This window comes from Trachurus trachurus (assembly GCF_905171665.1).
Source record: "Trachurus trachurus genome assembly, chromosome: 3".
In the NCBI taxonomy this organism is placed as follows: Eukaryota; Metazoa; Chordata; class Actinopteri; order Carangiformes; family Carangidae; genus Trachurus; species Trachurus trachurus.
In genome coordinates, this window is record NC_139893.1 from 1,027,345 (window position 1) to 1,053,871 (window position 26,527).

General features: G+C 40.8%; 1 protein-coding gene across 1 annotated transcript; it reads right to left on the reverse strand.

Moving 5' to 3' along the window:
- Positions 1-147: 147 nt before the first annotated feature.
- Positions 148-21,129, reverse strand: slc24a5 (solute carrier family 24 member 5; the record flags this gene model as incomplete). The annotated part of the gene is made up of 9 exons (XM_083997094.1): positions 148-470; positions 3,407-3,508; positions 9,350-9,556; positions 11,098-11,381; positions 13,046-13,146; positions 14,646-14,749; positions 15,383-15,466; positions 18,931-19,113; positions 20,976-21,129. 9 exons carry the CDS (start codon positions 21,127-21,129, stop codon positions 148-150), a joined length of 1,542 nt encoding a protein of 513 aa, XP_083853220.1.
- Between the last annotated feature and the right edge of the window lie 5,398 nt (positions 21,130-26,527).

The following is a 26,527-nucleotide window of genomic DNA, read 5'->3' on the forward strand; positions in this document are numbered from 1 at the left end:
TCTTCCTGCTGCTGCTGCTGCTGCACAGATGTGACCAGCACTGTGAAGCGTCTGTGAAGCGTCGCACAACGAACAACCAGCGTGTGACACGTTGATTTATTACCAAGGGGCTTAAACCCGTCGTCTCGTTGTCAGTCAGTCAGTCAGTCAGTCGCCGCAAAGCCTGATGGGATTGTTGCCGATGACGCCCAGCTCGTACAGGATGGACAGCGTGGCGAACAGGAAGTAGCAGCAGAGAGACACGGTGCCCAGCTTCCAGTCCAGCTTCCAGCCGTTCACGTGCACGGAGACGAAGAGGAAGACGACGGAGAGCAGCAGCGTGGCGGAGATGAAGACCAGGCCGGTGCTGTTCACCTCCACCGGGTTCTCCGTGTCCACGAAGGCCGTCTGGATGAACCACGGCAGCCCCAGGCACAGCATGTCGAACACGTTGGAGCCCACGATGTTGGACATCGCCATGTCGGCTTTACCTGACGACGCAACACACACAGAGAACATGGGAAACAACTCATACCAACTTATACAATATATACACTGCAAAAACTCTAACTCTTACCAATAATATTTGTCTTACTTCTAGTTAAAATGTCATTTCTAGTCAAAACAAATCTAATTATACTAGAAACAAGACTCATCACATAAAAAGTAGCTTGTTTTTATACACTTTAGCACAAAAAACTTGCTTTCACTGGCAGATTTTTCTACTTATTTCAATTGAAAATTTGTTTGAAACAAGTGAAAACTGTATGAAAACAAGTTAATTTTTAGGTGACGAGTCTTATTTTAAGTGGAAAGAGATTAGTTTTGATTAAAATTAAGACATTTTGACAAGAAATAAGACAAATATTCATGGAAAGATTTTGAGTTTTTACAGTGTAGGAACATTATAACTAGAAAATTTCTAAAAAATCTGCTTCTCTCAGAAAATATTTGTATTGGAGTCAATGAGGAGCAGAGACAGACGTGGCCGCACTTAGAGGCTCAGAGTTTAAATTCTGTAAGTCTCTCTGATATTTTGAGCACATGGTGAGAAACAGAACAAGTTTGTCTACAAATTTGGAAAAAATCATGTGTGTGGAGTGTAAACTGTGGCTGGGCCGAGTGTGGAAAGAGAAAAAATCGGGAGTTTTTCTGGCATCTCTCCCACTCTAACCGATGATGTCACGCACTCTGACACGAACATTCCGTCCAATACACACCCATTATAATCTCATAATTTCTCCAAAAATGATCATGGTCATTGATCAGGGATTGATCAAAAACTATATGACCTATCAAAACGTGGAGTAATACACCAATACACAAGACTTGTGTCTACTGTTTAAAGTTTAAATGGTGTCTCTAGGTGAAAGTATGCCTGAGCAGTAGACGTTTGTTAAACTCCAATGATAGGCCTATTTCACGACTTCCGGGTTTAGGTACTTCCGGTTTCCGTTACAGGGCAAAACTACTTCCGGTCACGGAAGCGCAATGGCTGAATCCAAAAATAAAAGCTTCTGCTGCGTACCTCAGTGTACAAATTCTAGACTTGCATTTCCATGAGTTTCCGAAAGAAAGACCTGAGAAAGTGGGTTTTGGCTACTGCTAAAAAAAATACAAACAGCATAGACGAGCATCATTTCCATGCTGGTTTTTCTAGCAGGGTAGGCTAGGATACGAAGAGATGATGGAAAAGACTTTGTTTAGCTTGCTTTTGAACAGCAAAATATTAAAACTAAACCGTACACTGGTTTACAACCGTTACTGAATTACTGTATATCAATGTCAGTTCTCCAACAAAATCTTCTTGCTTCAAGGTTTTATTTGTCACTGTCCAAATGGAAGATTAGCGGCTAATCATTAGCCTACTGTAATAATGCCATACATAAAACATATTAAGCGGCAATATGTATTTAATCATCAAAGATGTTCACTCAAACCCACATTATTTGAAACAACCTTCAAACCACACACAGCCAGTACCACTACTAAGCAGAAAGTCCGTTAGCTTAATGCTAACTAAGCATTTACGTCCGCTAGCTTAATGCTAACGACGGGTTAACAAATTAGCATCGCTATCGCCGTTCAGCAGCAACTGACAGTGATAGCAGTAAAGCTGCTAAAAGTTGTAATATTCTTTAATGCGAGAACATCGCCGTTAAATCCGCAGCCTGTTGTTAGTTTATCCAGATGTTGCCTGTTAGGAAATGTGCTTGTTTTGGGAGAAATGCAAAGGGAGCAGCAACCGGGGGCTAGTAGGCAGCGACCGGGGGCTAGTAGGCAGCGACCGGCGGCTAGCAGGCAGCGACCGGGGGCTAACGTTAGTAGGCAGATGCTCGTAGCTACATCCAGGTAACTTTATCCACAGGTTTTTAGAGGTTTACCGCTGACTGGTTAAACTTTTTTTAGGAGATTAATGTTAGTCTCACTGATGAAATCTTTTGTGGCGGTCGTATTAGTTTGTTTGAATGAAAAGTGTCGCCACTCTGTCAATCGCTCTAGCCGCAGCTGACTGGACCGGATGTAGATTTACCCTGTGTGACGTCACTTCAGAATCTTGTGGCCTATTGTTCTTTTTCGCTCTTTTTTTTCCGCCCGTCCCATTGACTTCAATGCAAAATTTTGAGCAGTTTTTCAAAATTCGTAAACTGTTGAGAAAAGTAATAGCATACCGATCCCGATCAAACCGCACGTTTTGATATATAATTTGTCCTGCAACTCGACTTCGACTTTTTTTTTCCCTTAAAAACTACTCAAACTGATTATTAGATTATCATAATAGTTGGCGATTAATTTAGTTATCGATTATTGTTCGATTAATTGTTGCGAACTGTTCTTCTTCTTTTTCCGTTGTGGGTGGCAGCAGCTTTTCAGGCGCATTATCGCCACCTTCTGTTTCCTGCATTTCTTCATCGTTAATTTGTAAAATAAAGGAACATCATTAAAGGGATAGTTCAACATTTTGTCAAATTGGCCCATTGCCATAATCCCTATAGTCATAGCAGTAGGTTCGTTACCTTTAATTGTCGGTGCAAGCTGTTTTTAGAACGGTGGAGCAGACAGAGTTGTTTTAGAGGGAAATTCATGCAAAACCACTGATGCACGTTGCCTTCAGGGACAGTTTTTCATCAACAGTCTCTGTATTTCCCTCTAAAACAACTCTGTGTGGTAACGTTGTGTTATTATCTCATAGCGTGGTGAAGATATTTTGGTAAAACTTTATAATAAGTAGTACACAGCATTAGTTAAGAGCATTAAATACTGAATTCTTAACAGTTAAAAATGTTTTACTCATCATTGATCAGCACAATCTGTTTATAAACTATATACTAATGAGTATTCATGTGTTATAAATGATGAACTCAGTATTTATTAATACTTAACTAATGCTTAATAGTGTGTAGTTGTTATGACTCCGATCATGTACCTTCTCTGGCCACCATGACGCTGGCCACGGTGTCGGGTATACTGGTCCCAGCAGCCAGCAGCGTCAGGCCCATCACCGTGTCCGGGATCCCCAGAGTCTCCCCTGTGTGAAGAGAAACAACACACAACGTCAGACACACACAAACACACACACACACACACACACACACACACACACACACACACACTACTCTGGAAACATCAGAGAAGAGCAGCTCGTTCAGTTGCGGTGGCTCCAGGGATCAGTCTGGTCTCCCCTTCTCATTCAGTGTTTTTTTTTTATTTTCATAACTTTCTACATTGTAGATTCAAACTGAGACGTCAGAACTATGAAGGAACTCACATGTTATGTAGTAAACACCAGAGCGTTGAACAAAGCAGAATATGTTTTATGTGTATTAGATTTGATGACGTCTTTTCTCAGACTTTAGATTCAGACCAAGGGGGCAGTTGTTGTGGGTCTGAGAAGTGAAGTCACTTCCGTGTTCAACAAACTGCAATCCCCTCTTCTTCCTCTGGGGGCTGGTGTCAGAAAGCAGCATTCTCCATAGACCCCCATGTTAAAATCACCCACTTTACATCCTCAATAAACATGATCAAAGCCTGGTATCAGAACGTTTTTTGGTCTCAATCGATAGTTTCTACCCCCGCACACACTCTGAGGGGGGGGGGGGGGGGGGGGGGGGGGGGGGGGGTTAAACTCTACCGTTTTACTGTTTTTAGGTTAAAACTCTGGCCAATTAGGGCGCGGAAACGTTGAGTGACAGGTCCGAGCAGCTCCGTGGACAGCTGCTTCGAGGCCAGTGGGCGGGTTCTCGGCCGCCATGTTGGAGTCACAAAAACGACTCCCCAAAACCAATGGGTGACGTCACGGGTGCTACGTCCATATTTTTTACAGTGTATGATCCAGTCGTCAGCTTCATGAGGTCGTCACCTGGAACGGTTTGTGTTTTCCAACAGTGTTGAAGGAGTTCTTCCCAGAGGAGCTGAGACCTTGTTGCTGTTTGACCTTCACTCTGCTCCAACTCATCCTCAACCAGCTCAGCTGCTTTAGCTCAGAGGACAAAGACACTTTGGCTTTTATTAGTAACACTTTGCTGCTTACTACATAACTCCACATGAGTCTCTTCATAGTTCTGACGTCTTAAGTTTAATAAATAATAAAGGAAGACCGCTGAATGAGAGGGTGTGTCCAAACTTTTGCCTGGAAGCGTAAATCTGAACCCATTGATCTGAATCTGAGTGTGTGTGTGTGTGTGGTGTACGTCTGAGTGAGTCGTACCTGTGGGGTCTCATGGCCTCTCTCTCTAAGATAGGGGATAATACTCTCATTATGCTCCAGTAGAAGCAGCAGCGTCACATGATGAGGTTGAGCTCTGCGCCTGATCCCAGGTCAGTTACAGTCAGAAGAAAAACTATGTTGTGAACCCTTTGGAATTTACTAGTTTTCTGCTTTAATAGCTTTGCTTTCCACTGCAGACCTGCAGTTTGCTGCTCCACAAATGTTTTGTGGACTTATCAACATCAAACATGTCAGAGGTGAAGTAGGTGGAGGAGGATCATGGTTCGGGGCTTTGGTGCAATATTATAGAATATTTGTCTTATTTCTGGTCAAAACAAATCTCATTCTACTTAAAATAAGACTCATCACATTAAAAGCAGCTTGTTTTTAGACACTTTTTTTTTTACTTCTTTTAAGCAGATTTTCACTTGAAATAAGTAGAAGAATCTGATAGTGGAGCAAGTTTTTCTTCCTTATTACAAGCACAAAAATCTTGCTTTCACTGGCAGATTTTTCTACTTATTTCAATTGAAAATTAGTTTAAAACAAGTAAAAAATATCTAAAAACAAGTTAATTTTTAGGTGATGAGTCTTATTTTAAGTGGAAAGAGGTTAGTTTTGACAAAAATTGAGACATTTTGACAAGAAATAAGACAAATATTCTTGGAAAGATTTTGAGTTTTTGCAGTGTACGGTGGAGGAGCATCATGGTTCGGGGCTTTGGTGTAATATTATAGAACATTTGTCTTATTTCTAGTCAAAACAAATCTCATTATAGGCTACTTAAAATGAGACTCATCACATAAAATGTAGCGTATTGTTTTTAGACACTTTTTAAAACTTCTTTCAAGCAGATTTTCCACTTGAAATAAGTAGCTAGAAGAATCTGATAGTGGAGCAAGTTTTTCTTCCTTATTACAAACACACAAAAAACTTGCTTTCACTGGCAGATTCTTCTACTTATTTCAAGTGAAAATATGTTTGAAACAAGTGAAAATTATCTAAAAAAAACGTATTTTTTTAGTGGAAAGAGATTAGTTTTGACTAGAAATGAGACAATTTGACAAGAAATAAGTTGGAAAGATTTTGAGTTTTTGCAGTGAGGGCCTGGACAGTTTGATGACTGTTTGATCTAGATCATCTAGAGGAGCTTCAACAAAAGAAACTCCTCCTTTGGGAGCAGCCCAGTCAGAGCCCAGACCTGAACCCAATAGAACCAATCGCCTTGTTGTTTACAACTACTTCCTGGTAGAAAACCAGAACAAGAACAATAGTGACGGACGAGAGTTTCACTATATTTAGCCTATCTAATTTTTCATGTCACTATATCACCGTTTAGACTAATCTGATGTTTGTAAAGTTTATAAAACCAATGATTGGACAAACATTACTATTGATGTGTGCACATTTTTGTAATTAGTCATGGTTATCATAGATTAGCCGGGCTAACGGTTAGCTACCTGTTTAACTTTAATAACTCAGTGACTCAATAAACGCTCCATGAAAAAATATTTTCTCCAGCGGATATCTGAGTTCCAACATGACTGAGCTAACTGGAGTAGTTTCATGTCGTGTCCCACAACGGGAGGGTTTTAACAGCTGACGTCCTGCTGTTAGCTTAGCTACTGCTGTTAGCTTAGCTACCGTTAGCTTAGCTACCGTTAGCTGTCCCTGTCAGCTGAGCCACTGATGCTTTCTAGACACTGTGATTCCCCCAAACTGAATAAATACAACACATAGCAACACAAAACACACACACAGAAATAGTAATGTTTCTTCAATCATTTCAGATTTGTCTAAACGGTGATAGGGCGTGAAAAATATGATATACAGTATAGCTAAACTCTCGTTCGTTACTATTGATCTCATTCAAATTACAGCTGGTTTTCTACCCGGAAGTAGAATGTAAACAACAAGGAGAGAACCGTTCACACCAGACATCCCATAATAACATGGCTGAGCTGAAGCAGCTCTGTAGAATTCATCCTGAGTGTTGATCAGCTCTGATCTGCAGCTCCAGGAAACGTTGGGTTGAGCTTCAACCAGTTATTAAACCAGAGGGTTCACTCACTTCTTCCAGCTGCTCTGTGGATGTTAATGTTTAATGTTCAATAAAGACATTAAGTAGGCCTAGTATTATAATTGTTCACTGCAAAAACTCAAAATCTTTCCAAGAATATTTGTCTTATTTCTTGTCAAAATGTCTCATTTCTAGTCAAAACTAATCTCTTTCCATTTTAAATAAGACTCATCACCTAAAAATTAACTTGTTTTTAGATCATTTTCATTTGTTTCAAACTAATTTTCACTTGAAATAAGTAGAAAAATCTGCCAGTGAAAGCAGTTTTTTTGTGTTTGTAATAAGAAAGAAAAACTTGCTCCACTATCAGATTTTTCTACTTATTTCAAGTGAAAATCAGCTTGAAAGAAGTAAAAAGTGTCTAAAAACAAGCTACTTTTAATGTGATGAGTCTTATTTTAAGTAGAATGAGATTTGTTTTGACTAGAAATGAGACAAATATTCTTGGTGAGATTTTGAGTTTTTGCAGTGATGTTAGTGTGGTATCAGGTTGAACACATTGTGTTTGTTTATAATTGTGACTTAGATGTAATATCAGATCATATTAAATGACCAGTTAATGCAGAAAACTTAAGAAATTCCAACGGTTTAACAAACGTCTTCTTGCCTCATATATTTTCAGTCTGAGCTGTTGTTGGAGTCTTTTCGCCGCGCGCTCACATGACTGTGTCTGCTGAGGGCGAAGCCGACTGTAATCCTGCTGTGGCTGAGCAGAGCAGCACACGGCCCAGTGCAGCTCCAAACACCCCCCCTCTACCCTAAACTACCCCCCCCCCCCCCCCCCCCCCCCCCCCGACCCCCCCTCTATAAACTCTCCAGTCCGGGACAATGGCATCTCAGGAATTAGCCAGCAGACCAACATGTGATCCCGCTGCTCTGATCACATCTCAACACTTTTCTCACAAGTTTCAAGTCTTCAGACGCGTGTGATGTGATCGGAGTTCCACCTGCAGCTATACGAGGAGGCTGCTGACGAAGAAACCCAAACGTACAGACTGCACTTGAACTCATCACACGACGACACCACGTTAAAGGACAATTCCGGGCAAAATTCAACCCGCGGCTGTTAGTTTCCTAGTATTTTAGCTCTAACAGAATGAATGTGAATGGGAGCAGACAGCAGATCTTAGGCTGTTTAGGCTGTTTACATCCCATAAAATCTTTCTTTTTTCCACAGACAATGTCCAATGTCTTCAAATATATAGGCTACCGAGGGGTTTGTTCACTTCAAGAAAGACGACATGTTAGTAAACGGAGCTGTGATACAGTCTTATTCACCATATTCACAGGTCGTCTGAATCTTCTGTTCAACTCAGAGGCTCCACGTTTCCATAGCAACAAGAGTCAATTTCATTTATTCAGACATAATGCCAGGTCACCCAACAGATTAACACCGGTCACTTTACGTTCGTTGAGCATTCACAGAGTTCCTACTTAGGATAAGGAGTTGCTAAAGTTAATGCTACTCGCGCTGCAAATGGAGCCAAGTAGCCTATAGCCTAAAATAGTAAAATGTGAAGTCTCCACACAGTTTGCAGTGTCAACTTATGCACTGATGATTTCTATCCAAGAAAACCTGAACCAGCTCCAGCAGAGAAGAGGAGAAGTCTAAGAAACACACGTTCAATAGGCCTATACAAAACCAAAGCCTAATTCAGTTCCAAGGAGTCGGAGCTGTAATGTTATTATAACCTCTTAAAAACTGTATTTTCTGCATCGTTTTTTTTACATTTGTCTCTTATAGGCTGCCTATATGTCTCGTTTGAACATATTCTAGCAGCTGGTCCCTTCTCTCAGGACTTGTCTTGTAGTTTGGTGAATTCATTGTCTTGACCAAGCGTCGTTACGTGCAGTAAAAATGACTCAACTAACATTTTTACTAGTTGCCAGCTGGTGCAGGATAAATCACAGTGCTATGACTATAGGGTTTATGGCAATGGGCCAATTTGACAAAAATGTTGAACTATCCCTTTAGAAATTCAAAAAACTTCCAGTGCACACTAGAGCAACATGTGAAACACGTTGTCCGCCCCTTCTGTTTTTAAATTTTGATAATAAATCATAGTCTATCCTATGCTCTAGTGTGCGCTGGAAGTTTTTTGAATTTCTAAAGGGATAGTTCAACATTTTTGTCAAATTGGCCCATCGCCATAATCCCTATAGTCATAGCAGTAGGTTCGTTACCTTTAATTGTTGGTGCAAGCTATTTTTAGAACGGCGGAGCAGAGCCGTGAGCTGCTCAGAGCTACGCTACGGAGGCTCATTATGGGATTTCTTGGTTTCCCTCATCATCAAACTCATCAAATACACAATCCAACAACTCCACAACGCTCTGGTGGACAAGTTGTGACCTGCACATTCACCACGCTATGAGATAATAACACAACGTTACCACACAGAGTTGTTTTAGAGGGAAATTCATGCAAAACCGCTGATGTGTGTTGCCTTCAGGGACAGTTTTTCATCAACAGTCTCTGTATTTCCCTCTAAAACAAGAAAATCTAAACATTAATTCTGTTAGAGCTGAAATATTAGAAACCAGAGCCCAGGTTGAGTTGAGTTGTCCTTTGTGTGTCACTCACCGACGACAGTGACCATCCACACCAACACGTAGGTGAAGCCTGAGATCCACACGGCCGACATGAAGAAGGTGACCATGAACCACTTCCTCCAGAACCTCCTCCTGCAGTCGGGCACGGTGAGGAAGAGGAGGGTGATGATGGGCAGAGACAGAACCCACAGGATGCGCTTCAGGTCGCTCTCCGGCACCGCAAACACACTCTTACTCTCTGTCAGGACACAAGCAGATGTGAAGTCAAAGTGGTGTATTCTAATGTTGTGTAGTGGGTAAACTGGTTTCTAGGTGGTAAACTGTTCATACTTGTATCACATAGACGCTGCTTCTCTAACTGTTTTATATCAAGGACCCAAAACTGACACAAACTAGACCACGGACCCCCATTGGACAACACACCAGAAATACACAAACAATCAATGTACATTTAGATTAGGCAGCGTTTAGCTCACTGGGTAGAGCAGCCGCCCCATGTGTAGAGACTATAGTCCTCACTGCCGGCGGCCCCGGTTCGAGTCCCGCGTCGGACGGCCCTATCCTGCGTGTCATTACCCCCCTCTCTGCCTCCCATTTCCTGTCACTCTCTGAACTGTCCTATCTAATAAAGGCATGAAAAGCAAAAAAATATACTTAAAAAAAAAAAATTAGGCGTACATATTTGAAAGATTATAGAGAAATTTCTAGAAAAAAAGTGGTACAATTTCTCCAAAAAAGTTGAAATGAATGTTGCTTTTCTTTTCTTTTTTGAAAAATCTGGTAAAAAATTCTCAGAAAAAGTGGTAACATTTCTAAAAGAAGAAAAAAAGAAAGAGAAGTTTTAAAAATTTTAGAAGAAACTGGTAAAATTTCTCAAAGAAATTCTAGGAAAAGTGGTCAAATTAAAGGGACAATGAGGAGTTTTGGAAAGCGAAGTGTTTTCCTACTACATTTAATACATTTACCATGAGCCTCCGCACCGTGAAATTCTTTGACCGGCGCAAGACAGACTCATGTTTTCATTCATCAAGAATTAAAGTCAGAGGTTGGAAGACGATCACATACCGTCGTAGTTCCCACCATAAACGGAGATTCGGCGGCGTTATTCTCATGACTCGCCACGAAACCGAAAGTAAAGAAACGCTGGTCGGCTCGCCCAGCATTTCCACCACCACTAATAATAACAAAATAACCATAGAGACAAAACCATAGATTTATCTAAAATGGACCATTAACAAGTGGTAGCGTAGATTCATCCACATTAATATCAGACTTTTTTATAACCAGATACAAACTCCTCGTTGTCCCTTTAAAAAAAAAAAAGTCAAACAATAATAAAAAAAAGTGGTAAAAGTAAAAATAGTATATAGTAAATACTAAAAAGTAGTTTTTTTTCTAATTGAGAAGAAACTGGTAAAATTACTCAAGAATTCTAGAAAAAGTGGTAAAATTTCTCAAAAAAAAGCGGGGCCAAACAATAAGACAAAAAGCGGTAAAATTTCTTTAAAAAAATAGTAAAAAGTAGAAAAAAACAAAAAAATAAAAATAAAACAATAATTAAAAAAGTGAAAAAATTCTAGTAAAAAGTGGTAAAATGTCCAGAAAGAGTAGTGGAGCCCCTTGAACCCTGTGAACCCTCCCACTTTAGGAACCATTGACATGTACTTTAGTTAGATAGTTTAGTTGTACTGGGTAAACTGAAGTATGTATGTATTTACTTTAGTTAGATAGTTTTGTTGTAGGCTACTGGGTATACTGAAGTATTTATGTGTTTCTTACCCTCGGGGATCTCGTTGAGGCCGTGCAGGCTCAGCGACAGGTGCGAGTAGCCCGAGTCGTCCTGGAAGATGCCGCTGTCGCCTCTGGAGCGGCTGTGGACCCTCAGGCCGGTGTCGTCGCTCCAGCCAATCAGAGGCCGCGCCTCCGTCTTCTCGGCGGCGCCGCGGCCCAGACAGGAGCAGCACGGGCTCAGCCGCCGCAGCACGAACTCGCTGATCCGCAGGTCGAAGCACAGCACCACGATGTAGACGACGTAGACCAGCAGCAGCGAGGCCGCGTCGTACCTGCAGCAGGAGGAGGAGGACACACGGTGTAGTCCAGAGGCGCCAGCTTAGGGCCCCGCGGCCACTAGGGGGCCCCAAGAGCAATTACAGTAACAACAACAAAATAATAATACATATTTTTTTGCATGTATGAGAATGATTTCTGTATGATAAAAGATATATAATTGTAAAAAAAAACACAATTGTATGTCAATAGAGTGCTGCTGCTGATGTAGCCTAGGAACTAAGCCTATGTAAGTCCGCTTGCTTTTCTGTTGTTTTGCTAGCAGTCCCTGGCCATGTGCATCTGTTTACAAAGAAGTAGTGAAAAATCAATACATGGAGCAGTGAAATAAGTTTTTTGAAGTGCATCCACCTTATTGTTCCACATCGTTAGCCAAGATAACATTTCTGAAATTCAGTTTATCAACTTTTTTCAGTCCCCAGCACTATAGCGTTAGTGCCCAAAATAAGAGATTTGAGGGCATCCCCAAAAATGTTTTGCACGCGCTATGCGCCAGATAGGACATTCACGTTCACTGTGCCACCTCCAGTTTTTGGGTTGCATGACGCCCCTGAATACAGCTATCAAGATACAAATGAGAATAGGGGTGGAAGAAGAAAGTGTGGCCTGAAAGAGGCGCATGGTGAAGCAGAGGAAGCAACCCAACCCTTTGAAAGGCTGGTCCAGGCCAAAAGATTTTAAAACATTAGTTTTGATTTTGCTCACTAGACCGGTTTTATAGCACACAGCCATTCTTGCCACTACAATGATAGGGATGCCAATAGGATAATGCAGCCTAAACGACATTGCCAGAGCAATAGGCCAGTGGTTCTCAAACTGTTTTATATCAAGGACCCTAACATTGACACAAATTAGACCACGGACCCCCATTGGACAACATGTTGAAGCAAACACCAGAAATACACAAACAACCAATGTACGTTTAAATTAGGCGTACATTTTTGAAAGATTATAGAGAAATTTCTGGGAAAAACGTGGTACAATTTCTCCCAAAAAAAAGTTGAAACATTTCTAGAAGAAAGTGGTAAAAATTCTGACAAAGTAAACAAAATAAGTTTAAAACTTTTTAGAAAAAAGTGGTAAAATTTAGCAAATTTTTTTTAGGAAAATCTGGTAAAAAGTGGTAACATTTCTAAAAAGAAAAAGTTTTAAAAATTTTAGAAGAAACTGGTAAAATTTCTCAAAGAATTTCTAGGAAAAGTGGTAAAAGTAAAAAAAAAAGTATATAGTAAAAGTAAAAAATTATAGAAAAATGTGGTAAAATGTCTAAAAAAAAAAAGAGTTTGATGAGGGAAACCAAGAAATCCCATAATGAGCCTCCGTAGCGTAGCTCTGAGCAGCTCACGGCTCTGCTCCACCGTTCTAAAAACAGCTTGCACCGACAATTAAAGGTAACAAACCTACTGCTATGACTATAGGGGTTATGGCAATGGGCCAATTTGACAAAATGTTGAACTATCCCTTTAAGAAACGACTCAAATGGATTATTAGATCATCAAACTATTTTATTGATTAATTTAATAATTGATTATTATTGTTCCTATAGCAACAAGGGGGGGCTCAACTTGCCTTAGTCTCCTCCTATTGGCTCCTTTAACTGACTCTGATGTGTTGTTGTGTCGTGTTGTGTTGTATTGTGTCGTGTTGTGTTGTGACTCACCAGAACACTCTGTTGTCGGAGATGATGGCGATGACGGCCGCCACGCTGATGGCGTAGGCCAGACAGTCTCTGAACAGAGGCCAGCAGCTCAGACGTCCTGCCTGGAGACCACACAACAACAACAACAACAACAACAACACAACGTTACATCGGTTTATTACACGGCTCTATTGAATGCTGCTCTCTGATTGGTCCAGCGCTGCGTTCTGCGGTCCGTTATAGAGAGCCAAAGAGGAAGCAGGAAGTAACGTCGCCATGGGACGTCAAACTCTCCATGCAAGTGAACGGGACTGAAAGTTTTATTTCATGATCCGTTTGAATTGTGCCATGACAAAAAACTCTGTCCTCTACCTGTTTAAAACATCATGTTTCATGAAGAGAAATCAGCAGTTTGTTGTAAAACTATTGTAGAATAAAACTCCTTAGAATCCGTAACCATAGAGACTCCAGGTGGCGTAGGTGACGTCACCATGGCGACCACATGGCGTCCTTCCTTTCCCGTGTCAGTTGGTGACGTATTTTTAGTGGGACAGCAGATCTGTAGTCGTAGAGCGTCTTCACACTAAATAGCTACATTCTTCTGTTGCTGTTTTATGATAAACAGCTGATTTCTCTTCATGAAACGTGGTGTTTTAAACAGGTAGAGGACTGAGTTTTTTCTCATGGCGCAATTCAAACGGATTAGAAATAAAACTTTGACTCCCGTTCATTTACATGGAGACTTTTTCAGAGTTAAAGGGATAGTTCACCCTAGAATGATATTTCGCTCATTATCTACTCACCCTCATGTTGACTAAGGGCTGGAAGAATTATCAGAGTCCACCGTCCCTTCTCTGAGTTACAGGGGGTCTCGGCGTAGCAGTGCATTTCAATGCAACGGTTGCAAAGGGACACCAGAGCTCTTCGTAAAAAAACACACACAAAAAAACATCCAAATACCTCCATGATGCTCGTATGTAATGTCCGTCTTGTGCTGAAGCCCCAAATTGCGTAATTGTCCTGAAAAAAAATTAAATAAGTCTATATTTTAAGCTTGTTTGTAGCGGTAGCTTCTCGAAGCTCCTCTTCCTGGTCCGTCCAAATCTCGCGTGATTTGCGCCGGCGTCAGTGCGGTTACTGCGAATCACGCGATATTTGGACGGACCAGGAAGAGGAGAAGAAGAAGAAGACGAGAAGCTACCGCTACAAACAAGCTTAAAATATAGACTTATTTAATTTTTTCCGGGACAATTACGCAATTTGGGGCTTCAGCACAAGACGGACATTACATACGAGCATCATGGAGGTATTTGGATGTTTTTTTGTGTGTGTTTTTTTACGAAGAGCTCCGGTGTCCCTTTGCAACCGTTGCATTGAAATGCACTGCTACGCCGAGACCCCCTGTAACTCAGAGAAGGGACGGTGGACTCTGATAATTCTTCCAGCCCTTAGTCAACATGAGGGTGAGTAGATAATGAGCGAAATATCATTCTAGGGTGAACTATCCCTTTAAGGTCACATGGGGCCGTTACTTCCTGCTTCTGCTTCGGCACTCTATACGACGTCCACAACAGCGGCGGCGAGGACACGGAGGACGCGTGATGATGTCATGATGACGTACCGTGGAGGCCAGCAGTCCACAGGCGGCGCAGATCCCCAGCAGGTTGTAGACGGCCGAACCCACGATGGTGCTGACCCCGATGTCCCCCTTCGTCACAAACACACCTGGTAGAGAGAGGACAACTCAGCCGGGGGGACGAGACAGTAGCTGTGTTTCCATCAGCTGTTTAGATCATCTAGATGTGTCGCATCATAAAATGATGATGGAAACGCTGTGATTCAAATTAAAATCCCCTGATTCGCACAAACTGAAATACACAAAGTCAAAGTCCGTAGATGGAAAAACACACGATTCGAATTTCTTTTAATGCGCATTTCCCAGTAATTCGAATCACTTTGGATGGAAACATGGCTACAGAGGACAGAGACGAGACAGTAAGGACAGTGTAGGAGCCATTTGTGCTTTTATTTTGTTGTTTAAATGTTGGCGGGTTTTATTTTGGTAACTTCCGTTAAAAGTGGACAATCAGCCTACCAGGTGTGCTGGTCCAAGGCAACAGTTTGGACCGTGTCTATGTGTGGTTTCGTGTCCCACTCGTCAAGGAGGTATTGTTGTATTTGTAATAATAAATGTGTGTTTGAGCACTGGAACCTCGCCTTGGGCACTCTTTGTTGGTAGCTGCACTAGCACGCGTCCAAACACTGGAGACCAGCAACCGTGCCCCTCTTATAGGGACAAGAAGGGCACTACAGACAGACTGAGGACAGAAGGAGGACAGACAGAGGACAGAGGTTTACCCAGGAAGGCCGTCACCAGCTCCGGTGCAGAACTCCCCGCTGCCATGAAGGTGGCTCCTGCTACGTCCTGAGACAGACCGAGACCTGAGGGACAGCAGAGAAAGACAATAGAGACATTAGAGACATACCTAACCTATTATACTATATGGAAGTGAAGTGTGGGGTCCTCTTGTAACTCAAGACTTTGAGAAATGGGACAAACACCCGATCGAAAGCCTGCATACCGAGATTTGCAAAAACATCCTCAAAGTCCATAGGAACACCCCCAATAATGGATGCAGAGCTGAATTAGGCCAATTTCCCCTTTTAATTCAGATCCAAAAAAGAGCAATAAAGTTCTATCAACACCTCAAAGCCAGCGACCCCAACTCCTACCACCACAAAGCCCTGCAGTGCCAAGAGGAGAGTAAAGACAGGAGTCCCCTCAGCCAGCTGGTCCACAGGCTCAGCTCCACCAGCACCGAGCACCAAGACCACCCTCACACAATCCGGCCCCACCAAGTTATAGAAAAACAAAAAGACATTTACATCAACTATTGGACATGTACAACCAAAACCCAAAGCAAACTGCAATGCTGTTTGGCCCTAAACTAAGCTGCTCAACATGAGCTCCTCTATATGAGCAGCTGCTGCTGCTCCTGTTGAGTTTTACCTGCTTAATGATATCTACACTGTTTGTTCATTAGTGTCATCTGCATTATTATATTATCTGTTTATTTATTTATGTTGTATGTGTTATTTTACCATTTTTGTAACGCTTTGGCAATATTGTAATGACAGTCATGCCAATAAAGCTTGTGAAATTGAAATTGAAATTGACACCAGAGAGACAATAGAAGGACAGTAGAGACAGCAGTAGATTGAAGGAGTGGGACAGACGATCAGTCCATCATGGTGTCCAACCAACTTGAACCAGTTCCAGTGTAAACTGACTGATCAGATCTACAGGTTATTGATCAATAACACAATCTGTTGTTCAGAGTTTAAACTGTTGGTGTCGACGTTTCACAAACATTTAATTAGAAAATAATCAACCAATGATGAAAATAAAGATTGAATCTGTATTGATGACACACACACACACACACACACACACACACACACACACACACACACACACACACACACACACACACACACACACACACACACACACACACACACACACTTAATAAGAATCATGTTCCTTCATCAATATTCAACTTTCTTCTTCTTTTTAAAACATTAATCACATTATATTATATATCCAGTAATGTGTATTTAAAGGGACAGTTCAATATTTTGTCAAATTGGCCCATTGCCATAATCCCTATAGTCATAGCAGTAGGTTTGTTACCTTTAATTGTCGGTGCAAGCTATTTTTGGAACGGCGGAGCAGAGCCGTGAGCTGCTCAGAGCTACGCTACGGAGGCTCATTATGGGATTTCTTGGTTTCCCTCATCAAACTCATCAAATACATCTGGCTGGAGACCTGCACTGTGGGGACGGAAGTTGATTCAAAGCTCGTATTTTTATACTTTATTTCTTGGGGCTTTATTTTATATATAAAATGTATGTAAATGTAATTTAAAAGCGAGTATACCATAAGTAACCTATATATTTTCTAGTTTCCCACATTTAGCTTCATTCTTGTAATATTTGGCGATCGGTTCATTTATTGCTGAACAGTTGCTATGGACACCGAGGGGCGGACAGAGGTTTACTGTATCTTCAACAATTTCTACTGGCACTGTCCCACATGAAAACCTGCACGGTCTTGTCTTTTATAACAGGACCACTGATGTCAAGCTTATCCCATAGACATATAAATACGGTAATATATCCCTGGAGTGCCTTTAGAGGCTAAAGTTAACCTAGTTAGCGCTAGCCACCGTTAGCCTAACTACAATAACAACGCTACAAACTACCCACAAGTCCAAAACTCGATTCTTTCAAATTAATATGGGCTATATTGTAGGACGTAACGCTCTAATGAATAAATGTGACCGATATTGTTTGGTTCGGACTTGCCCTGAGTGAGGATCGAACTCGCGACCTCCCGCACCGGAGGCGACGATGCTAACCGCTTCGCCAAAAGGTAGACAACCGCTTGACAAATTGGTTAGCACATCTTTTATGGGTGAGTGAGTTTACTTCCGGTACCGCTACCGCCACAACCTGTCACTTCTCCTTACTGGTACCTCGTGACTGTGGCACAGGTCTGCAGACCTCGGTTACATAAAGACTGTTTCTGTTTCTTCGTATGACGAAAATGTGTCGCTTGACTTTTACTCAACTCGTAATCTCCACACTTCACAAATACGTGCTTCCGGTTTATTTGCTTTTATTTTGAAAAGCTAAGAATCAACTTCCGTCCCCACAGTGCAGGTGGCCTCACAGTGCAGGTCTGCAGCCAGACTCTCTTGCAATCCAACAACTCCACAACGCTCTGGTGGACAAGTTGTGAGCTGCACATTCACCACGCTATGAGATAATAACACAACGTTACCACACAGAGTTGTTTTAGAGGGAAATTCATGTAAAACTGCTGATGCGCGTTGCCTTCAGGGACAGTTTTTCATCAAGCAGTCTCTGTATTTCCCTCTAACAGCTTGGTCGCACTAGACGCGGAACCGAAGCGCAGCGCCCTGGAGCGGAGGGAGTTTCAGTTCGGCGCACATGTTAACAGGTCTGCCTGGCCGCACATCTCGCGCCGTGGAGCGCAGTGCGCGCGCCTGGAGCGCTTCAGTTCGGTTCATTTCTATTTTTCACGCGAGCCGCGCGCGCCGAGAGCGCCGTCTGTCAAGCTGGACAGACGTGGTCGTACCAGACAGGAAGTCGGGCACAGAAAAGGCGAGAGAATCCGGTCAATTTTCAAAATAAAATAATTCAATGATGATTAATGAAGTTGTTGCTTGTCCATCTAAACATATTTGACCGTTGCGTCTGCACATGAGACACACAGACACACGTTTAAAATGACGTGTGTGTGGAAAACCGAGTGAATATGAGTATGAACGACTGCAGTCGATGTCTGACCGGCGCGGAGAGAGGAGGATAAGTAGCTCCCAGTGCGACCAGCCAAGCGCCCGAGAAGCCGCGCGCAGTGCGTCCAAGGGGTAAAACAACTCTGTGTGGTAACGTTGTGTTATTATCTCATAGCGTGGTGAATGTGCAGCTCACAACTTGTCCACCAGAGCGTTGTGGAGTTGTTGGATTGTGTATTTGATGAGTTTGATGATGAGGGAAACCAAGAAATCCCATAATGAGCCTCCGTAGCGTAGCTCTGAGCAGCTCACGGCTCTGCTCCGCCGTTCTAAAAACAGCTTGCACCGACAATTAAAGGTAACGAACCTACTGCTATGACTATAGGGATTATGGTGATGGGCTAATTTGACAAAATGTTGAACTATCCCTTTAAGGATCTGTTCCTCGTGAAGTTTCTCACAGTAGTAGACCTATTATCAAACTGTGACACACACACACGGAGGAGATGTGTGTGTGTGTGTGTGTGTGTGTGTGTGTGTGTGTGTGTGTGTGTGTGTGTGTGTGTGTGTGACGTCACCTACGGTCACTGATGAGCTCCAGCGAGGGCAGGAAGTAGTCGTCACACACGATGGCGACGGCCAGCAGCATGTAGAAGATGATCATGAAGTAGATGACCAGACCGCCGTCCTTCCGCTCCTGCACCGTGAAGAAGCCTTCAGGGAACTCTGAGGACTGGGGGGACACACACTCTGCTGTGTCGTTGTCTGAGAGAGACACACACACACACACACACACACACACACACACACACACACACACACACACACACACACACACACACACACACACACACACACACACACACACACACACACACACATGCACAGTGTTAACCAGTGGTGTAGTCTAATGTGTTGTAGTGGGTAAACTGCTTTCTAGGTGGTAAACTGTTCATACTTGTATCACATAGACGCTGCTTCTCTAACTGTTTTATATCAAGGACCCAAAACTGACACAAATTAGACCACGGACCCCCATTGGACAACACACCAGAAATACACAAACTATCAATGTACGTTTAAATTAGGCGTACATTTCTGAAAGATTATAGAGACATTTCTGGAACAAAAGTGGTACAATTTCTCCAAAAAAAGTTGAAACATTTCTATGTGGTAAAAGTAAAAATAGTAAAAAGTAAAAAGTTTGCTTTTTAAATTGAGAAGAAACTGGTAAAATTACTCAAGAATTCTAGAAAAAGTGGTACATTTTTTCAAAAAATTATAGAAAAATGTGGTAAAACTTCTCAAAAAAGGGGGGTGGGGGTGCAAACAATAATACAAAAGAGGTAAAAATTTCTTTTAAAAAAAAGAAGTAAAAAGTAGGACAGAAAAATTGGTAAAACTTCTCAAAAAAAAAAAAAAAATTCTAGTAAAAAGTGGTAAAATGTCCATAAAAAGTAGTGGACCCTTGAACCCTGTCAACCCTCCCACTCTGAGAACCATTGACATTTACTTTAGTTGGATAGTTTTGTTGTACTGGCTATACTGAAGTATTTATGTATTTTCAGTGGGTCTACTGAGTATAAACTACACCACAGTGTGTTAACAGAGTTACACGGTGGCTGCGGCCAATCAGACACAGAGTTGATCAGACTTTAACTCTAAGTGAGTGTGAAACGAGCCGTGACATCAGAGCTGAACCACAGTCTGAAGTTGTTATTGATCAATCATCATCATCATCATCATGTCATCATGTGTATGTGTAGATGGCATCAGGGCTGTTGTATAGGGGAGAAAGGTGGTGATAACTCTAGGGGCCCAGCGCCCAGTGGGGCCCATAAAAAACCCCAGTAGTCTAATCTTTGTATGACTGATTTATTCTGCGTGAGACCCTGACTAATACTCATAGTACACTGTAAAAACTCTACATCTTTCCAAGAATATTTGTCTTATTTCTTGTCCAAATGTCTCATTTCTAGTCAAAACTAATCTCTTTCCACTTAAAATAAGACTCATCACCTAAAAATTAACTTGTTTTTAGATAATTTTCAATTAAATTCACAATAGATAGAAAAATCTGCCAGTGAAAGTAAGTTTTTTGTGCTTGTAATAAGAAAGAAAAACTTGCTCCACTATCAGATTATTCCAAGTGAAAATCAGCTTGAAAGAAGTAAAAAGTGTCTAAAAACAAGCTGCTTTTAATGTGATGAGTCTTATTTTAAGTATAATGAGATTTGTTTTGACTAGAAATAAGACAAATATTCTTGCTAAGATACTAAGTATACATACGTAGTCTAAGAAAAAAAAAGGAAAAGTTAGGGGGAGGGGCCCACTTTAGTATTCTTTAAGGGGGCCCAGAATTCCTAGCAACGGCCCTGGATGGCATTTAGGCCTATGCTTGTTTGTTTATGTATAGGTAGCTACTGTATATACATATAGATTTGCATAGGCTATGGTTTAAAGGTTAGGGCATCTATAAGCTTGTAGCTTCAGCCCTGACCCTTTCCATCAGCCATGAGCTTTTAGAGGGATGTGTTACTGTTTTTTTTGTGGTTCTATTTATTTTTTGCTGATCGAAATAAACTCAAACTCAAACTCAATCATCAGAGAGTCCGTGAACGTCTCACCTGCAGCCCGCCGCGCTCTGTGGCTCCTCTGCGTTGCGTTCACGGACACCGACGACACCAGATGCACCGTGCAGTACAGGAATATGACGAAGCCCAGAAAGTAGGGGATGAAGTCTTTCCTCCTCTTCCTCGGCGGAGCTGCGGGCTTCATCATCCTCATCATCCTCTTCTTTTTTACTCTTCCTCTTCCTCTTCCTCAGCGTCAGTGAAGCGGACCAACAGGTGAGTTCTTCATATGAGACTTTAATCTACAGACCCTGGATCAGCAGCAGCAGCAGCGGCTTCTCTCCGACCTTCAGGCTGCACTGGCAGCTCGTTAACGGGCTGAAGCATCTTTAAGGGTTAGGGTTAGGGCTCAGACTCTGCTCGGTGGAGGGGGAGGAGGGGGGAGGAGGGGGGGGGGTCACGAGGTGCGAGTCATTCCAGCAGCAGCAGCAGCAGCAGCAGCAGCAGAGTCCAGCCTGGGGCCCTGAACACACCACATCCACTTCTTCTGCATGTGGTGTCACACAAACGCAGCACGAGGATCATAAACGCTCATAAGGTGAGGAGGCCTCTGCATGTAGATACAGATTTATTATATAGCCTATATATACAGTATTATGTGCTATGTAGTGGTGTAGTCTAATGTGTTGTAGTGGGTAAACTGCTTTCTAGGTGGTAAACTGTTCATACTTGTATCACATAGACGCTGCTTCTCTAACTGTTTTATATCAAGGACCCAAAACTGACACAAATTAGACCACGGACCCCCATTGGACAAAACACCAGAAATACACAAACTATCAATGTACGTTTAAATTAGGCCTAGCTACATTTTTGAAAGATTATAGAGAAATTTCTGGAAAAAAAGTGGTAGCCTACAATTTCTCCAAAAAAGTTGAAACATTTCTAGAAAAAAAGTGGCAAAAATTCTCACAAAAAAAAAATTAACATAAAAGTTTTTAAAAATTTAGAAGAAACTATTAAAATTTATCAAAGAAATTCTAGGAACAATAATAATTAAAAAAAAAAAAAAAGTGGTAAAAGTAAAAATGGTATAGTAAATAGTAAAAAGTTTTTGGTTTTTTTTAAATGAGAAGAAACTGGTAAAATTACCCAAGAATTCTAGAAAAAGTGGTAACATTTTTCAAAATATTATAGATAAATGTGGTAAAATTTCTCAAAAAAAGGGGCAAACAATAATACAAAAGGGGTAAAATTTCTTTAGAAAATAGTAAAAAGTAGAACAGAAAAATTGTGAAGAAACTGGTAAAATTTCTCAACTTTTTTAGGAAAAAGTGGTAAAATGTCCAGAAAAAGTTGGGGACCCCCTTGAACCCTCCCACTTTGAGAACCGTTGACATATATATGTAGCTATATAACACATGGAGTCTACAGAACGTTTTATTTGTTAGATTTTAATTCACATGCACAATGATAAAACAAACATTACATTTCACAGTATAAAAGGCAAATAACTGCAGGAGAGGAAAAGAAGCCCAAGGCCGTTATAGGCTACAATCCTCCCCTTTAATATAAAAATCACCGAAACAAATCAACCAATAGGAAGAGAAAAGAGGGTTAGGAGCAGAAAATGGAAAGAAATGAGGAAAACACACAATGAACAGAGAAAAAGAGGGAAAAAACAAGACAGAAAGATTATAAAATCACAGACTCATTTCAATTGAATTAGACATGAGTATGATTTTGTTTGGACAGAAGATATTTTATTAGCTTAGACTTAAAAATGTGGTAACAGGCCGCTAATTACGTGGTAATTACGTGATAATGTCAAGATAAGCCAAGAAATAACAATAATGTCTAGAAATAGCCTAGAAATAACGGTTAATTTTGTAGTAATGTAGAGAAATATAACAAATAATGATTGATTGCAAAGACTTGGTGGAGAAAAATCCAAAGCATGAAAAGCACGTGTAAACTTTAGCCTTTATGAAAAACATAACATTAGCTACTATGAAATTGACTGTTATTTCTTGGCCATTTCTTGACATTATCACGTAATTACCACGTAATTATCGGCCTGTAAATTACTTAAGAGATCTGTCTAATGAGTTCCACATTCAGATTTATTTATTAATTCTATATATCTATTTACGTTTCTATTTATGACTCGTGTTTTCATGGAAAAGTCTACATGTATTTGTTTAAAATGTGAATAATTTTATTCATTAACATTTACAGTATATCTGATCCATACCTAGATATGTTAATGTTTATGTTTCATACATAAACATAGGCTATATCAACATGAATGTGGAAATAATAAAAACATACAGTAGCCTAGCTATATATGCAGATTCAGACTAGAGCTTGGAAGTTTGTGAAGAGCTTCAGATTTTTCTGTTTGTTTTGTTGTTGGTTTTACATCGATTCTCTTATTTCATCATCACCAGGTTTTATATATAAAAAGTAGTTAATTGTCCCATTGAGGGAACTGTGTGAGCTGATAGCAGAAACTGGTGAAGTGAGGTAGCCTAGGTAACCGGCTCAGGAGGAGAAACACATGTAGCTGCTCAGGTTGTTAATGAATCAGACCAATCAGATCATGGGATGGCCTCAGGATGGAAGGTTAAAGGTCTGGAGCAGAGAGGAAACCGACCAAAGGCTTAAAACACACAGAGCAACAGAGCAGAGAGGACGAGCTAAACACACATCTCCTCCTCTCTAACGGCATCAGGGAGAAACATGAATAGACTTGTTGTTATTAAAGGGAGAGAAGGAATAAATTATGTTTAAAACTGGTGAGTCGCTCCATGTGTGCTCTTATTTTGAAATCCCGGTACCGGTGGTGGAATCATACAGTCTAACAACTATGGCTACTGATATTAGAGTGCTGGAATAAGAGAGTAGCCCTAATGACACCATGGATGTATTATATTATCGAATGACACACATTGGTTTAGTGGAAGCGCCTCCTGGTGGCGGAATATGGGTGTTGCAAAAGTGCCCAAGAACTGACATCTCTGATATCTGTATTGTTGGTGAATGAGTAAGTGAGGTATTTTCTAGATCACCCACGTTAATAGCATCATCGTGCGTAGGTTAGAGCGGGGCACGTTGGCACAGGGCTACTTCGAGGTGATCCGCTGTAGCAATAAGGACGTATTTTGGTGAGCAAACCCTCTGCGTGAATTCCGGCATCCCCTGAAGTAGGCGGGAGCCTCCATTCATCCGTTCACTTTTTATTCAAGATTTGTGGTTTGAAGCTCATGTAAATTGAAATTTTGACGTTAAGTAATTTTCTATTTCTACCTTTTGTATACATGTCACAAAAATTAAACATATATCATTTTAGTCAGTATTATAATGCTTACAAGATAGGATAGTTGCCATGTTTCGTGCTATGTAGCGCTGAGTGACAGCTAGCTAAATATGCTTGCAGTCATGGGTCCCAACGTGCCCCACTTGCATGAATGAGTTTTTAAATAGACCTATATGAGTTAATATGTTAAATATGTTGTTAACTAATATGTTAAATAGTATGTTAAGTAAAACATATGAAGTTCAAGCCCAATGTCATTATATAAGCTTGTAGCCTTTTCAAATAGAAGACCTATGAGTTAATACACACAAATATACAGTTAATATACACAAAAATATGTTAAATATGTTATTGTATTCATATTAATTCAATAGTTCATGGGTTATTACGTTTTTTCTTTGAAAAAAACATTAAAAAAAAAAGATTCATGTATTTGCAAATTAATATATAATTTTGAGATGTTGAATGGACAATTGTACTCTTCGTTTGTCATTTACATGTTACATTTTACTTAGTGGTCCTGTGGATATCTTTAAAATAATAAATACATCATAAATAATATATGCAGTTGTGGAGATTACACACAACATGTTTCTGTAAAAATTTAATGTTATTTGCAACCATTTTAAGGTAATTTACACTGTCCCAACGTGCCCGCAGTGGCGTCATTAGGCTGAAGCCCCCCTAAAATATTCTTAAGCCCCCCCAAATAATTTGGTGTTCTTTTATTATGTGACTTTTTTCTCTTTTTTTTTTTTTAAATATGTGACATAAGAACCCCAGCTGTCACCGCATTTGTCTCTTGTTATTTCTGATTTGTTTAATTTAATTAGTTTGTTGAGTGTGTGACCACCCCCCCTCCCAGCTGTGAGTTGGTTGCGCCCATGTAGCGGCGGCTTGTTTGAAGCTCCGCTCCGAGCTCCGAGCCTGCAGTGACGGGCTGCAGGAGCTCTGATGTCAACAGAGGGAGAGAGTCAGTCCACCTGTAGCTAAAAGAGGACTAGCAGGTATCAGACAGTAAGCTACTACATCTCTACATAGCAGTGTTGTCAAAATGACCGCGATAAAATTTGAATTCATGTGAAATATTAATTGCGTTGTAAACGGATCAGTTTAGATTTTTTTTAGCTAGAGCGAAGATACAGATATTATATTAAACCAGGAGACGCTAGGATTCTGTTGGTACCAACCATGTCGTGAAAGCTTGTTAGAAAACGGGCTAAATAATGCTCCAAAATTCGGCTAGATTCTGGTGGGGAAAACTTTTAAACGGGGATCCTGAACACTCCTGTCATCATGTGTGTGTGTTCCTCTCTCTCTCTCTCTCTCTCTCTCTCTCTCTCTCTCTCTCTCTCTCTCTCTCTCTCTCTCTCTCTCTCTCTCTCTCATGTGCCGCGTGTGTGTGTGTGTGTGTGTGTGTGTGTGTGTGTGTGTGTGTGTGTGTGTGTGTGTGTGTGTGTGTGTGTGTGTGTATGTGTGTAATGTGTTACTGTAACATTCATCTGGTACTTTGTAGCTTGGCTGTGTTAAAGAAAATAACATTTATCAGTAAAAACAGATTATTTAATGGATTAATTTAAAATACTAATGATATCTGGTGACACTGCAGCAGCACAGACAGACAGGGAGAGAAATGCTGTAGGGAGAGGCCAGACAGAGACATGCCCTGGATATGCAGAAGATCAGGTAAGACACAGGAATATATAAAAACAGCATGATAACAATATAGGCTAGGTATAAATATATATATATTTCTTAAACCTAGTCCAAATAAAACTACTAATAAAAGCAGAATATTCAAATTAAAATGATTCTCAGGGTCAGTCATTTGCACAACCCCCCAATGTCTGTTTCAGCTCAGAAAAAAAAAAAAATCTGAAATTTCTTGTGAAGGTCCTGGTTGTGTAGAAGATGAAGGGGTTTCTAGGGTGAAATGTGCACTCTTTACCATAAATATCTGCTCCAGTTGAAGTCGCACTTCATTTCTGTTGTCTGGTCTTATTTGAAGGGAAAATGTGAGGAGGTCTGAGTGAAATCAAAATGAGCCAAAAACAGCTGTATTTGGATGGAGTGTATAACCATTATGACACAGGCTACTAGTGAAATATAATTAGTTTTCCAGTCCACCTGGGTATATCCATGATAGTCAAACACCTGAGAAATTACTCAGGTTCACTCTTTTTAGCATCTACTTTTACACAGTAAAATTCAAAAGTAGTTGAATTCTTAGATTCAACTAGCCCATGATTCAATACTCTAAATTTACTCTAAATTCTAAATATTGTGT